Source organism: Hylobates moloch, unplaced genomic scaffold, assembly GCF_009828535.3.
Source record: "Hylobates moloch isolate HMO894 unplaced genomic scaffold, HMol_V3 SCAFFOLD_19, whole genome shotgun sequence".
NCBI lineage: Eukaryota > Metazoa > Chordata > Mammalia > Primates > Hylobatidae > Hylobates > Hylobates moloch.
The window spans coordinates 22697788-22713721 of NW_026652294.1; the positions used below are offsets into that span (position 1 = coordinate 22697788).

At 46.5% G+C, this 15934-nt stretch overlaps 2 protein-coding genes across 4 annotated transcripts in view; one reads left to right on the top strand and one right to left on the bottom strand.

The window, feature by feature from the left end:
• Positions 1 to 341: 341 nt before the first annotated feature.
• On the bottom strand, positions 342 to 10316 carry PHF5A (PHD finger protein 5A). Of its 2 annotated transcripts, none has more exons than XM_032139072.2 (4): positions 9984 to 10316; positions 9491 to 9514; positions 8815 to 8981; positions 342 to 1520 (listed from the first exon to the last, which is right to left on the bottom strand). In XM_032139072.2, the coding sequence occupies exons 1-4, from the start codon at positions 10015 to 10017 to the stop codon at positions 1431 to 1433; spliced, it is 315 nt and encodes a 104-aa protein (XP_031994963.1). In that variant the 5' UTR covers positions 10018 to 10316; the 3' UTR covers positions 342 to 1430. The 2 variants fall into 2 exon arrangements, with proteins under 2 accessions (XP_031994963.1, XP_031994962.1); XM_032139071.2 differs by having other exon boundaries at positions 348 to 1520; positions 9966 to 10316.
• Positions 10171 to 15934, top strand: part of ACO2 (aconitase 2) — a 64693-nt gene continuing 58929 nt past the window's right edge. The window contains exons 1-2 of one of the 2 annotated variants that reach the window (XM_058431205.1): positions 10171 to 10266; positions 10376 to 10545. In XM_058431205.1, coding sequence (XP_058287188.1) covers positions 10510 to 10545 — 36 coding nt within the window. In that variant the 5' untranslated portion in view covers positions 10171 to 10266; positions 10376 to 10509. Of the gene's footprint in view, positions 10267 to 10375; positions 10546 to 10847; positions 10873 to 15934 lie in introns of those variants that run through there. The other variant, XM_032139068.2, reaches the window with a different exon arrangement.

Consider the following 15934-nt stretch of genomic DNA (forward strand, 5'->3'; position numbering starts at 1 on the left):
TGCCCAGGCTGGAGCGCAATGGCACGATCTCAGCTCACTGCAACCTCTGCCTCCTAGGTTCAAGCAATTCTCCTGTCTCAGCCTCCCGAGTAGCTGAGACTACAGGCGTGTGCTACCATGCCTGATTAATTTTTGTATTTTTAGCAGTGACGGAGTTTTGCCATGTTGGCCAGCCTGACCTCGAACTCCTGGGCTCAAGTGATCCGCCTGCCTTGGCCTCCCAAAGTGCTAGGATTACAGGTGTGAGCCACCGCGCCCAGCCCATCTTTTTTTTTTTTTTTGGGGGGGGACAGTCTTGCTCTGTCACCCAGGCTGGTGTGCAGTGGCAGGATCACTGTTCACTCCAGCCTCAATCTCCAAGGCTCAAGCGATCCTCCCATCTCAGCCTTCTGAGTAGCTGGGACTAAACTACAGGTGCATGCCACTATACCTGACTAGTTTTCATATTTTTCATAGAGATGGGTTTTTGCCATGTTGCCCAGGCCGGTCTTGAACTCCTGGGTTCAAGATCCACCCGCCTGAGCCTCCCAAAGTGCTGGGATTACAGGCGTGGGCTACTGTGCCCAGCCTCCGCCAAAACTGGAAGCCATTTCTTCAGTTCAAAATTAAAGTTGGACAGGAAGGAAAAAATAGTACGTTTCTAAAAATGACTTTGATCTATCTATAATGAAAGGTATGGGTGGTTTTGAATTCCTTCCAGTGGTAATAAGAGGACAAAGTACTTAACCAATCCCACTACCTCTGTTTTGAATCACAAAGTCCTGGGTGACTAAAATAAATTCCTAGAGTTAAAGTTAAATGGGGAAGGTGACTACCAGAAAATAAACACCAACTTTATTAATATAATAGCAACAGAAAGAGTTTCCAATTTCTCAAAAGGAAAATAACATGACACCAGCACAAGTGTTAAACAAGTAGATGCCTTTCAAGAGGGCAGAGCCTGCCCCCCCCCCCCCAAAAAAAAGGGAAATGCCTACATTTCTTGTTCTGATAGCTTCCCACCATACACCGAAGGTTCCTCAAGGACAGCTGCCACCAGAGCTGCTGCAAGAACATGTTTTTCACTGGGCGTCGCTTCAGTCAACTCCGCAAGCAGAAGACTAAAATTATTTCTTTTTAGAAGATCTTGGTTAAGGGAGAACATACCAATATGGAGAACAGATCTTTGCTTCTCGAATTCAAGAAAAACCATTAACTAATCTATCAATTTTTCTCCGATATGGTGTGCCAGAGTGCTCTGTGAAGAATCCTTTTCCATCCCTACCACGTGTCTGGGTGAAGGGAGAGGAGGGGGTGGCAAGCTGCCAGTACACTAGCAGGCACTCCTGGTGATGCTCTGGGCTCTGCTCCCTTTCTGCTGGTAGTAGTAGGCATGTTTTCTGGCAGCTGCGGCAGACTGATGTTGGGGGGAGGAAGGGGCCACCCACCAATCACCTCTTCTTGAAGCCGTATTTTTTGCGTTCATAGAAGAGGTCTGTCTTAGAGCTCCCCAGATTGACAATCTTTGGGCAGCCATCTCTCTGGAAAACAGAACAGAGAAGTTGTTAAGTCTTTGAGCCTGAACCAAGAGTGACTTAAGATAAAAAATTTAAGCCCAGTGTGGTAGCATGTGCCTTTAGTCCCAGCTACTACTCAGAAGGCCGAGGCAGGAGGATTGCTGGAGCCCAGGAGTTCGAGACTGTAGTGAGCTATGATCACGCCTGTGAATAGCCAACTACTGTACCCCACTGTAGGCAACATAGCGAGACCCCCCCCTTTTTTTTGGAGACAGAGTCTTGCTCTGTCACCCAGGCTGGAGTGCAGTGGCACGATCTCGGCTCACTGCAAGCTCGGCCTGCCGGGTTCACGCCATTCTGCCTCAGCCTCTCCGAGTAGCTGGGACTACAGGCGCCCGCCACCACGCCTGGCTAATTTTTTTTTTTTTAGTAGAGACGGAGTTTCACCGTGGTCTCGATCTCCTGACCTCGTGATCCGCCCGCCTCAGCCTCCCAAAGTGCTGGGATTACAAGTGTGAGCCACCGCACCCGGCCGACCCCCATCTCTTGGGAAAAATAAAATAAAAATAAAAATAAAAAAATAATTGGTCACAGAGTTCAAATTCTCATCTTAGTATTTGAAGAACCCAATAAATGGGTTTGTAAATGTGTCCAAACACCAGTATCTCCTTAATTGGGAGGCCCAGATCAGCACTGTTTCTTCCCTATCTCTTAGCACTTATGAAAGATCATTTATAGGCTGGGCATGGTGGCTCATGCCTGTAATCCCAGCACTTTGGGAGGCCGAGGCAGGTGGATCACCTGAGGTCAGAAGTTCGAGACCAGCCTAGCCAACATGGTAAAACCCCCGTCTCTACTAAAAATACAAAAATTAGCCAGACGTGGTGGTGCGTGCCTGTAGTCCCAGCTACTCAGGAGGCTGAGGCAGGAGAATCGTTTGAACCCAGGAGGTGGAGGTAGCAGTGAGCTGAGATTGCGCCATGGCACTCCAGCCTGGGTAACAAGAGAGAAACTCCGTCTCAAAAAAAGAAAAAAAGACCATTTCATAACTTTTGGATTAATGGTTTAGCCATTTATCTTACCAATTATCCTGATCTATCATCAATAATTTACTAAACACCTAAGAATGTGCTCAGGGCCTGCCTACCCTCTATCCAATGACTTGCAATTCACGTAGAATGCTAGATTCTCAGCCATGTCTGCTGCTAATATGATACAGTTGAGGTAGACTATGAAACTTTTTTTTTTTTTTTTTTTTTTTTGAAGGAAATCCCCCCTTTGGCCCGGGGTGGGGGGAAGGGGCCCAATCCCAGCCCACTGCAACCCCCCCCTCCTGAGTTCAAGCAATTCTCCTGCCTCAGCCTCCCGAGCAGTGGGGACTACAGGCGCCCGCCACCATGCCCAGCTAATTTTTGTATCTTTAGTACAGATGGGGTTTCACCATGTTGGCCAGGATGGTCTTGATCTCTTGACCTCCTCATCCACCTGCCCCGGCCTCCTAGTGATGGGATTTCAGGCGTAAGCCACTATGCCCGGCCTTTGTATTTTAAATACCATAGGAGAATAATGGGTTTTGTGTCTTCATTAATTCACTTAATTTGACACACGGTCTTGGGGGTACAGAGCACTACTGGCTAGAGATAGATGGCTGTTGACAGACTATGCACTGATTTGTCATGACAGGCTGCCCTGGCCATTTGATGAGCCTGAGTGCTTTCAGTGAAGCCCCTAGGAAGCTGTGTTATACAGAAATGATGACTCCATCAGTTGATTAGGGATGATGGGAGAAAAACCGGGGAAGCTGTAACTGGAAAACCCTTACAGGTCTGTTGATTTTATTAAACACCCATGACAGAGTTTGAGTCCCGTGATATTGGGCGATAGTATGAATTAATCAAGTCCTTAGCCATCTCATTTCTAACTCAACTAATATCTTTCTTTGGGGGCAGACATCAACAACTACAAAAATCTCTGCAAACACACAAAACTAACACTAACATTTTAGGATCTCCTAGAAAACAAGTACCGAGTCATTACATTGAGCACTTCCATCTCTGAAGCCTGGTGTACCAAGGAAGCCGCCCACCAATAGCTTGCTAGGTGAACCCAAGTAAGCAATGTAATCTATATTTAACGTCCTCGTAAAAATGAGGCACTAGCTGCCTCTCCTGGACAAAGGCCTGATATTAGACATAATAACAGGACTCTAAACTCTTTAGAGAGGCTACGAAACTCATGGTATGATGATAGCTTAAACTGTGCCTTACTGACTTGTGCAAATGTGGGCAAGTTGCTTCTCTTGGGACATATATTACTCCTCAGCTGTAAAAGAAGAAGACTGGATCAGGTCAAGGTTTACAAACTATCCTTATAGATACCTAAATATTCCTGGAAGGTACCAAGTGATGGTATGACCCAATCCTCCAATCTGCACAGCTCTGTTCTTTACTTACGGGTTAGCTTTTTTTTTTTTTGAGACGAAGTCTCACCTGTTGCTCAGGTTGGAGTGCATTGGCGCTGTCTCAGCTCACTGCAACCTCTGCCTCCTGGGTCCAAGCGATTCTCCTGCCTCAGATTCCTGAGTAGCTGGGATTACAGGCACTCACCACCGCGCCCAGCTGGTTTTTGTATTTTTAGTAGAGATGGGGTTTCACCATGTTGGTCAGTCTGGTCTCGAACTCCTGACCTCATGATTCGCCTGCCTGGGCCTCCCAAGGTGCTGGGATTACAGGCGTGAGCCACTGTCCCCGGCCTACTTACAGCTTAGCTTTAAGATGGTAGGCTCCTGCCCAGCCCCCAAATTTAATTAACTTACATTAACTTTTAACTTTTCTCCTTAGGGGTGCAATGATGAGAGAAAAAAAAAGAAACACTGAGTCACGACGGGCGTGGTGGCTCACGCATGTAATCCCAGCACTTTGGAAGGCCAAGGCAGGCAGATCACCTGAGGCCAGGAGCTTGAGACCAGGCTGATGAACATGGTGAAACTCCATCTCTACTAAAGATACAAAAATTAGGCTGGACGCGGTGGTCCATGCCTGTAATCCCAGCAACTCTGGGAGGCCGAGGAGGGTGGATCACAAGGTCAGGGGTTCAAGATCAGCCTGACCAACATGGTGAAACCCTGTCTCTACTAAAAATACAAAAATTAGCCGGGCGTGGTGGCGCACGCCTGTAATCCCAGCTACTCAGGGGACTGAGACGGAAGAATTGCTTGAACCCAGGAGGCGTAGGTTGCAGTGAGCCAAGATCACACCACTGCACTCCATCCTGGGAGACACAGTGAGACTCTGTCTCAAAAACAAAAACAAAAACAAAAAAAAAGCCAGGCATTGTGGCATGTGCCTGTAATCCCAGCTACTTGGGAAGCTGAGGCAGGAGAATTGCTTGAACCTGGGAGGCGGAGGTTGTAAGGAGCCGAGATCATGCCATTGCACTCCAGTCTGAGTGACAAGAACGAAACTGCATCTCAAAAAAAAAAAAAAAAAAAAAAAATGGAGTCAGACCACCTAGGTTCTAGTCCTGGATCTGTCACTTATTAGCCATGTGACCTTGGGCTAACCAAGTTGCTTAACATCTCTGAGCCTTAGCATCCTCATCTGTATCACACAGAACTTTTGGAAAACAACGTTCAGCTAAGTACCTGGCATATATTAAGAGCTTCATAAATGTTAGGGCTATTTTTCTTATTTTCTGGTTGGGAGAACTGAGGACAATGGTAAGCAAAAGGAATAAAGGAATCAAGATTAAGGGGATTACATGATGCGGCACCATAAGAACCTACAAATCAGTCCTCTGGTAGCAATGTCCATAGACAGCATCCCTGTCTCCTGGTTGTTCTTGTGGCTTTGAAAAATTATAAATGAGAATACCTAGCTTAGTTTACCTGTCTAATTCCCTTATCAATTATGAAAGTTGCAGGAAGAGAACAAGTTAACAAGGGATGTCTTGGTTGTAGGAAGGTTTCTGCATAGGAAAGAGCCTTGGCCACTTAATCTACATGATGATCTGTAAGGCTGAGAGCCTGGATCATGTCACTGGGCTTCTTTGTGTTCCTTGGAAACTAGTGCTGAAAATGTGAGCTAGATTCCATCTCAAATGTCCTCAGAACATTCGTGTATAATGTGAAGTGGGGGAAGTGACGTCTAGAATAAGTCTCAGGGACAGAATGAGGCATGAAGATCCAAAGGTATCAGTTCACACACCACATTCAGAGGAGTCAGACAGCAATTAACATTTATTAAGCATTCTCTGGTTGCAAGCTTACGCTAGATAAGAACTCTAGCTAGACCCATGCAAAAATTCAAGAAAATGCTGTCTTAAATAGCTATCCTGTATCTAGTTTAGGAACTGTTTTTTACTTTTCTTCACTGCTGTTACCTTATCATGCTTTCACTGCTTATAGACCAGAAGTAATTAACAAACACCTACTATGTGCTAGACACCCTACAGGGGATACCTCTGGATGACTTACAGGGACAGCACCAAAACACAATTACCATGCTTGCACCGCGTGTCAGGCACTGTACCATGACCTAAAGAAAAGGAGAGGCAAATAGACAAACCAAAGTCCTGCCTCTAATGAAGTGTAATCTAGCTGGTAGACTAGGTCTGGATTTTCAGACAGCAGGATGTGACTTGATAGTTGAAGATAAATGCAAATCAGAGTTGAGGACAAGAGAAAGGTCCAAATCATTATGTTTTTGGTACTTCAAGACCTTTCTCATCTCCCTAAACAATAGAAGATTCAATGGTGTACTCACTTTTTTTTTTTTTTTTTTTTTCTGAGAAGGAATTTCGCTCTTGTTGCCCAGATTGGAGTGCAATGGTGTGATCTCGGCTCAGCTGACTGCAACCTCTGCCCCCTGGGTTCAAGCGATTCTCCTGCCTCAGCCTCCCGAGTAGCTGGGATTACAGATGTGTGCCACCACGTATTTTTAGTAGAGACGGGGTTTCACCATGTTGGCCAGGCTGCTCTCAAACTCCTGACCTCAGGTGATCCACCCGCCTCAACCTCCCAAAGTGCTGGGATTGCAGGCATGAGCCACTGTGCCTGGCCCAATGGTGTAGTCTTATCTGGCCCAATTTCTCCCACTTACTGGGGATAGGCAGGATCCAAGTGCATGAAATGAGGTACTGGCGTTATTGCCTTCACCATGGGCACATCCCAAAAGCACTTGTAAAAGGACAACATAAGGCCAGGTGTGGTGGCTCACGCCTGTAATCCCAGCACTTTGGGAGGCCCAGATGGGCGGATCACAAGGTCAGGAGTTTGAGTCCAACCTGGCCAACATAGTGAAACCCCATCTCTACTAAAAATACAAAAACTAGCTGGGCATAGTTGCATGCGCTTGTAGTCCCAGCTACTCGGGAGGCTGAGGCAGGAGAATCGCCTGAACCCGGGAGGCGGAGGTTGTGGTGAGCCGAGATGGTGCCACTGCACTCCAGCCTGGACAACAACAGTGAAACTCCATCTCAAAATAAATAAATAAATAAATAAATAAATAAATAAATAAATGGACAACATGGTGAAATCGGGACACTACAAGGTTTAGTTGAACAGCCTGGACTTGTCAGAGGAACTATAAAATGGGCATCATAATAATAATCCCTATTTCACAAACTTATTGTGAGGAACAAGGTGTGATAACATCTATAAAAGACCTATTCTTCGCTCATGGGAATATGAAGAATTACGTATCTTTTGACTTATTCTAAATTAGAATTATATAACTAGGTACCGTCATTAACCTAGTGGGACTGTATCATACTTCCTTTTGTTTTGTGTTTTGGAGAAAACAAGCTGATTCATAGTTTTCCCCCACAAAGAACCCTGCTGCCAATACTAACCGAAAGAAATGGGGTAAACCTTGCCTGTAGCACTAGTCTATGAGCTCTCTCTCCTGGCATTTGGCTCAGGGAGTTGAATAGTAAGTAGCCACTGCCACTACACAGTGTCAAGGGACAAAAAAAATCACGATGCAGGTCCACAATCATTTTTGCAATATTAAACCAAAGGCATCTGTTACCTGCTTAAAGCTGAAGTCAACTTGAATTGTCCCAAATTCAACTTTGTCACGATATACACCCAAATAGTGCTTAATGATAGATTTGCGTGGCTATGACATAACATGGGCTGTACAGGACTTATATTATGACAGGGTCTCCGTCACCCAAGCTGGAGTGCAGTGGCGTGAAAATGGCTCACTGCAGCCTTGACCTCTTGGGCCCAAGTGATCCACCCGCCTCAGTTTCCCAAGTAGCTGAGACCACAGGTACACACCAGCACACCTGACTAATAAAAAATATGTTTTTTTGCCGGGCGCGGTGGCTCACGCTTGTAATCTCAGCACTTTGGGAGGCCGAGGCAGGCGGATCACGAGGTCAGGAGATCGAGACCACGGTGAAATCCCGTCTCTACTAAAAATACAAAAAAATTAGCCGGGCGTGGTGGCGGGCGCCTATAGTCCCAGCTACTCGGAGAGGCTGAGGCAGGAGAATGGCGTGAACCCGGGAGGCGGAGCTTGCAGTGAGCCGAGATCGCGCCACTGCACTCTAGCCTGGGCGACAGAGTGAGACTCCGTCTCAAAAAAAAAAAAAAAAAAAAAAAAATGTTTTTTTGGCCAGGCGTGATGGTTCATGCCTGTAATCCCAGCACTTGGTGAGGCTAAGGCAGGAGGATCACTTCAACCCAGGAGTTCAAGACCAACCTAGGTAACAGAACAAGACCCTGTCTCTACAAAAAAAAATTAGCCAGGTATGGTGGCGCATGCCTGTAGTCCCAGCTACTTGGGAGGATGAGATGGGAGGATCGTTTGAGCCCAGGGGGTCACGGCTGCAGTGAGCCTTGCACATGATCATGCCACTGCACCCCAGCCTGGGCCACAGAGCAAGAGACCCTGTCTTAAAAAAAAAAAAAAAAAATTTTTTTTTTTTTTTTGTTGAGATGGGATCTTGCTCTGTGGCCCAGGCTGGTCTTGAACTCCTGGACTAAAGTGATCCTCCTAACTTGGACTCCCAAAGTGCTGAGATTACAGGTGTGAGCCACCACGCCCAGCCGGATGTCATTTCTGAATAAGAATAACCACAGAGACATGAATATAGAGGGCTCTCCAAATTGCTGGTCTTGACAAAGATTTGCTTCCCTTGCATTTTTCCCCTTGATGCAAAATAACTGCCTTTCACAGAACTTGAAGAAATTATAACCTAGATGACTAAATAAACACAGTAATCTCCATAGACCATAGGAGATTGCAGTGGATGGCAAAGTGTTACTAAACAAAAGGAGGAAAGGTCAGATGGAAAGCTGCACACTTACGTCCTTCTCCTGGATGGTGCACTCCTTACAATAATAGGCATCAGAGACCCCAGGTCCTCCACAGATCACACAGCGCCCCTGGTAAGATCCATAGTTACACTCATCACATATGCGCACCAGAGTGCAGGGACGCACATAGGAGTCACAAATCACACACTTGCCATCACCTGTAAGGAAGAGAATGGAGTCATGCTCACAAGTTCTTCAGTCCTCTGCTATCTCCTGCCATGGGGAAATATACTAGTCTCCTGGGAAATACACTAGTCTCCTTTTGACAGTGACTTTAGGTCCCTCCTCTTGGCATCACAAAACTTAGTTTCCCCAGTGTCCATCTCAAGCCCCTCAACACATACAAAAGTTTATCAGTTAACGTATGTAAAGAGCTTAGAAAAGCACCTCGGAGATGATAAGCCTGTATAATTGCTGGCAAAGTGCTGTATGTTGGGGAGGGGTCATGCTACTCTGGCGATTCTTCCCGTTGAAAACTAGAGAGACATAGCGTTAAATGTGCAAGTGGCAGTGGGGAGATAGAGGGGCCTTTGGTTGAAGTGCAGCATTCAGTGTTCACATACTTCCAGGCACATCTACTCAAAGCCCTCTTTGTGGCACTTTTGCTGGTTCCACAGAAACTGGGAGTGGGAAGGGTGGGGTTGTTGGGACGGTGTCTTCCACTCACATTTTTCACACAGTCTTCCGATGGCTGCAAGATGAAAGATGGTAAAAAGTGCAATTAGAATAAAGGTTTTGACAAAGAGGGGAAGTACATCCTCGAGCTGGGGGTAGGGACATGAGTAAGGACTGCAGTGAGTGAGACCTGCGGATAGCCATTTTATCATTACAAATTTCCACATGAACCAAACCCACACCCAAGAACCCTCCTGAATCTCCTCCAACGTCCTGGGCAAGCTCTGAGTTTCTCTGGACCCGGTCCAGAACCCACCCCCGATACCTCCCTGGGGCTCCCAGCACGCGCACCCCCGCCCTCTTCTCATCAGAGGCCACAAACGCGCGCTCCTACAACACCCCGCGCCTGAGAGGCGGGAAACGTGGCGCCTGCGAGGCAAGCCCCTAAAGAAGAGACGGGAACCCCCGACTCCCCAGCTCCTAATACCACCCCTACGCAGACAGCCAAGGGCAGGACGCAGTCTCACCAACACCAGCCTGCTTACGGCAAAAGATCAAATCAGGATGATGTTTAGCCATAGCTCCTAACTAAGCCGGCCACCGGAAGCTTCGGGAACTTCCGTTCGACCTTTAACCCCCATTGTTCCTGCCTCCACGTCGCTGTGATTGGTTCTCTAAGCTTCCGTCAGTTTACAATCCTTGCACTAGGCTCCTCTGCTATCGCGCGAGTTTCTGTCGCTGTTGGGCGGCCAGGTCCTGGCAGGTGCATGAAACTCTTAAAAACTCCGCCAGATTTGGATGGCAGAGATAACTAAACTTTGTTCTTGGGTAAAACATCTTTGTGCTTGGTATCTACTTCTGCAAGTGTCTTTAGGCAGTCCTATTTCCTCTTGCGTGTCTGTTCATTACATGTGACCTCCGCCCATTGCTTTCGCAGCGTTCTGGCGCCTGTAGAGAAGCCTCGCCTTCACCGTGACGCCCCACTCTTCCGGGCACGCCCCTACCCAAAGGCTTTAAAGGCGCCGTGTGGGACGTCACTTTCATGCGACCTCATCTTTGTCAGTGCACAAAATGGCGCCCTACAGCCTACTGGTGACTCGGCTGCAGGTGAGCGAGCTCAGGGACCTCTGGGTTCATGGGAGCGGGGTGCCTCCTACTGTGCCGGCGGCTGTGGGCGAGGCAGGGCGAGGCGGGCCCGACCTGGGGCCAACTTCTCGTGTACCTGTCCCGATTGTGGGCCCAGCACCTGTGCCCGCTTCTCTGGTGCCCTAGGTCAAGGCGTCCCCGGCACAGTCAGCTTTCCTGGCCCTGTCCCTGCCTCGCAAGAAGCGTGGGCCCAAGCAGCGGCGGCCGGGTGAAGAGCGGAGGCGTCTCTTTCTTCTTTTTTGAGGACAGCATTCCCTGCTCCCGTGGGGTGTGTTTCCATTCCTCAAGGTGAGGACAAGGTGACTAGGGGGCGCGGTCGTTGTTGAGCCTTCTAGGCCCGGTTCCTGAGGCCTCACTTCCCATCGCTTAGCAACAGAGACATGACAGCATCTACGGTTGCCAGGCCTGGAGTCTGGAGAAGAAACTAGGACCCTGTACAACCTTTTGAGGACCCTGCGGAACATGGAATGTCGGGGGCGGGGGCGGTCTTCTGGGCCCCTACGTAGTAAATAATAATAATAGTCTCTCACTTTTGCACAAGATTTCAGGATTGTTTTAATTCTTCATAATATTATTTGATTCAGGTAATCATAGGAATGAGATGGTTTTTCTCATTTGATATATGATAAAGCTGTAGAAAGTAGGTGAAAGTTCTGATTCTCAGAGTGTCACCGAAGTGCTGTGGCAGAAGCATGGGCCCTACCACCACTCAGTTCTTGTTTATGTCATCCTGCCCTCACAGAACTTTATGAACCAGGGTGCAATTATTTCTGTTTGTCAGAATGCAGCACGAATATTTTGAGCCTCACAATAAGTTGCTTGTCAAATATGAGAGGATAAGGAGACTCCAGTTTGACCTTGACTCCCCTGTTAGGAGCTATCTAGAAAGCTGCCTGACTGCCAGATGATTTTTTCACTTCTAACTTGACAGCCCTGGGAAGGTGTTACACTCACAGGTTCAATGTCAAATGTGTCCTTTGTTAATAAAAATCAAGCAAGCATCTGTAGACATTGTCAACCTTTCACAATTAACTTTGTGAATTTCTTTTGGATCAAGTAGCACAACTTTGATAATATAATTTTACGGGTTGTTATGCGTTGTACTCTCAGGAAGCATTGTGGTACTTGAAGTTATTTTTCATCACATTGCTTAAATTTAAACCGTATGAGTTAAAGTAAAATCATTTATCTGAAAGAAAATATTTCTGATCTCAATTCTGGGCTAAGGGAAAGGATTTGCACCTAATTATCTCTTCACGTCTTTTTTTTTTTTTTGAGACAGTCTTGCTGTCACCCAGGCTGGAGTGCAATGGCGCAGTCTTGGCTGGCTGCAACTCTGCCTCCCGGGTTCAAGTGACTCTCCTGCCTCAGCTTCCCGAGTAGCTGGGATTACAGGTGTGCGCTACCATGCTTGGCTAATTTTTGTATTTTTAGTAGACATGGGGTTTCACCCTGTTGACCAGGCTGGTCACAAACTCCTGACCTCAAGTAATCGGCCTGCCTTGGCCTCCCAAAATCCTGGGATTACAGATGTGAGCCACCACACCTGGCCTCTTCACGTCTTTTGATTCTCTAGGTTAATGATGTGGAAATAGTTGTTTCTTCCTGTCTCATGATTTAAGGGAGTCAGGCAAGATTATTTGATAAGATAAATGATTATAGAGTTCTTGAACTTGGCAAAGAAGAGTAATATCACACCATTTTGAACTGAAAAAGATCTTGGAAAGTGTGAGTATTAGACTGGTGTAGAAGGAGATCTGGGCTCTCTTTCCTGATCCTGTGTCCTTAGCAAGTTACTTCCTGAATCCATTGTCTGTCAATTGGAGATGATCTTCATTGAACAAATGTACATTCAGCAACTGATGTTAGAAAGTGATGAGCAAGTAGAATGAGTTTACAACCATCATGTAGACTAACCTCTTTTACAGGTGGAAAAATCTAAGACCTTGAGAGCCTGGGTGACTTCCAGTAGCAGAGTCAGGATTAAAATCCTGGTCTCCTTGTTTGTTCCTTCAGCTAAGATGAATGAACAATATTATGCAGTTTGCACACTGCCTCCCAATAACCAGGCTGTCTTAAATAACCAACTAACACGGTTTCTCGGAGAAGCTTGTATATTTACCTCTTTTGTGCTTAGATACATTTGAGAAGTGATGGTTACTACCTTAATAGTCATGTATGCAAAACCCTATGCCTGTAGTCAATTCATTCCTACTTCATTCACCATGTATTTACTGAGCGCCCACTGCTTGTTCTGGATACTGTGGTAAGCAAAGACAGTCCCTGTTCTCGTGGAGCTTCCACTGTATTCTAATGTACCTGACTGCAGAGGGCCTTGGAGATCTTTCTCAGCCAAATACAGTTATTTTTCTTTCCTTGGCTGGACCAAAGGTGAAGGTAGGTAATAGAATGATGGGTGTTACTCCCAGCACTGAGAGTACCTAACATTTATCTTACTGTGTATGACTAATTTCACATGACTCTGTGAGATGAGGCAGGCCTATTGGCCTGATTTATAGATGAAGAAACAGGATTAGAGAGCAAACATAGTGTTATGGTTGAGAGCATGGACTCTGGCATCAGGTAGCCTATATTTGAATACTGTAATAACTCTAATACTCATGTAGCTGTGGTTTTGGGTAAGTTACTCAACCTCTCTGCACCTGTTTCCTTGCCTTTAGATACAATAATAATAGAATATCTGTTTCAATCATGTAATAGTTGCAAAGTATTTAGAACCCTGCCTGGTACTTAGTAAGGGCTATATAATTGCTAAATAAATTTGTGGCAGGGGGCAGTGGCTCACGCCTGTAATCCCAGCACTTTGGGAGGCCAAGGCAGGTGGATCACAAGATCAGGAGTTCGAGACCAGCCTGGCCAATATGGTGAAGCCCCATCTCTACTAAAAACACAAAAATTAGCCAGGCGTGGTGGCTCGCGCCTGTAGTCCCAGCTACTCGGGAGGCTGAGGCAGAAGAATCCCTTGAACCCAGGAGGCGGAAGTTGCAGTAAGTCAAGATCGTGCCACTGCACTCCAGCCTGGGTGACAGAGCGAGACTCCGTCTCAAAAAAAAAAAAAAAAAAAAAAAAAAAATTGCCTGGGGCCTTATCAGTAGTTGTTAGTAGGTATGGTTTGAATCTGGACGTGTCTGATTCCGAAGCCTGAGGGCTTAGCAATTGGCACTATGCTGCTTCCCTTTGGCATCGAGCTGTGGATCAGGGCACCATAACCTCAGAACAAGGCCAAGTTGAATATGTACTCTTGTTTGACAGTACCTGCTACCAGATAGTAAGATTAGAAACAAGAAAATAGAATGTGGGTTTTGTTTTGTTTTATTTTTTTAAAGAAATGGTTATCTCACTATGTTGCCCAGGCTAGTCTCAAATTCCTAGGCTCAAGCAATCCTGGCTTGGCTTCCCAAAGTGCTGAGATTACAAGTGTGAGCCACTGCAACCAGCCAAGGAGGTGAGATTTTTGGAAAACCACTTTTATTCTCTGGTTTTTAGCATTTATTTTTGTGCATAAGACTGAGTAGTACACAAGAGGGGCTGAGCAGTTGCAAGTATGTTTATTAGGTGTTTGGTTTTGCCTTGAGATAACGGGTGCTGAGGTTTCATGTGACCTTGGAGGAAGTCATGTAACCTCTTGCATATAAATTTGTGATGGCAGTTAACTACAAAAATATTTGGCAGAAACTCAGTGCCATGTTAAAATAAAATCTTGGTTTGAATTGTGAAACAGATGATTCTGGTTGTATGGTGACTGTAATAACCTTCCCAGATATCAGTTGTTATTAGAATTGAGTGAATGAATGAATTGCTAAATAAGCTTCCATCTTAGATGTGGACAGAGGGAACAGAGACACCATCCTGAGGATTAAGGGAGCACATCATTACCTTTCAAACCAACTGCTTTACAATGTTCTTTGAAAGCTTTGTCTGGGCTCGTTGGCTCACGCCTGTAATCCCAGCACATTGGGAGGCCAAGGCAGATGCATCACCTGAGATCAGAAATTCAAGACCAGCCTGGCCAACATGGTGAAACCCAATCGCTAATAAAAACACAAAATAAGCCGGGTATGGTGGCACATGCCTGTAATCCCAGCCACTCGGGAGGCTGAGACAGGAGAACCACTTGAACCCAGGAGGTGGAGGTTGCAGTGAACCGAGATCACGCCATTACACTCCAGCCTGGACAACAAGAGTGAAACTCTGTCTCAAGAAAAAAAAAATGAAAAGATTAATGTCTAGCACTGCCTAGCATTGTTCTAGACACTGGGGATGCAGTAGTGAACAAGAATAGTGGGGCTTAAATTGTAGTCCTGGGGAAATAAAGTAGAAAAATAAGAATATTGTTTTTTTGTTTTTGTTTTTGTTTTTTTGAGACGGAGTCTCGCTCTGTCGCCCAGGCTGGAGTGCAGTGGTGCAGTCTGGGCTCACTGCAAGCTCCGCCTCCCGGGTTCACCCATTCTCCTGCCTCAGCCTCTCCGAGTAGCTGGGACTACAGGCGCCCGCCACCACGCCCGGCTAATTTTTTTGTATTTTTAGTAGAGACAGGGTTTCACAGTGGTCTCGATCTCCTGACCTCGTGATCCGCCCACCTCGGCCTCCCGAAGTGCTGGGATCACAAGCGTGAGCCACCGCGCCCGGCTGAAAAATAGTATTACTGAGTGTTGTGGGGAAGATAAGGTAGAGAGAATAGGGGTGGGAACGTGGCATTTTTAACTGGGGTGTTTGGGGAAGACCTTGTAGAAGAGGTGACATCTGAACTGAGACTTAAATGATACGAACGCAGCTGTTTACCATTTTTGGAGGAGACTTCAAATAGAAGGAGCATGTGCAGAGCACCCACCTAGGTGTGAGCTGAGTGTGTTGAGGATAAGAGCTAAGGCCAGTGTTGCTACAGTGTCCTGAGGAGCGAAATGTCTGAACAAGAGGCTGGGGCTAGGGTCAGGCAGGCTTTGGTAAGGAAATCCAAATGTAGTGAAAACTGGAAGATTTTAAGCCGGGGAGTGACGTGATCTGATCATCTGGGCTGCTGCGTGCATGACGGACCATAGAGGGTCAAAAGAAGGAGGCAGGGAGACCAGTGGGGGACTGTTGGGAGTCATCCCAGGAATGGCAGGGGAGTCTGGGACTAGGGATCTGGGGGTGGAGATAATGAGATGTATTCAAAATTGGGATATATTTGGAGGCAGATGGGTTGGCACATGGGAGGGATAGAGAATAAGGGTGACTCCTGGGTTTGGGGTCTTAGTAACTGAGGGATGGGTGAGCTTGAATTCAGTGGTTGTGTGTTTGCACAGTCTTTTTTTTTTTTTTTTTGAGACAGAGTCTCGCTCTGTCGCCC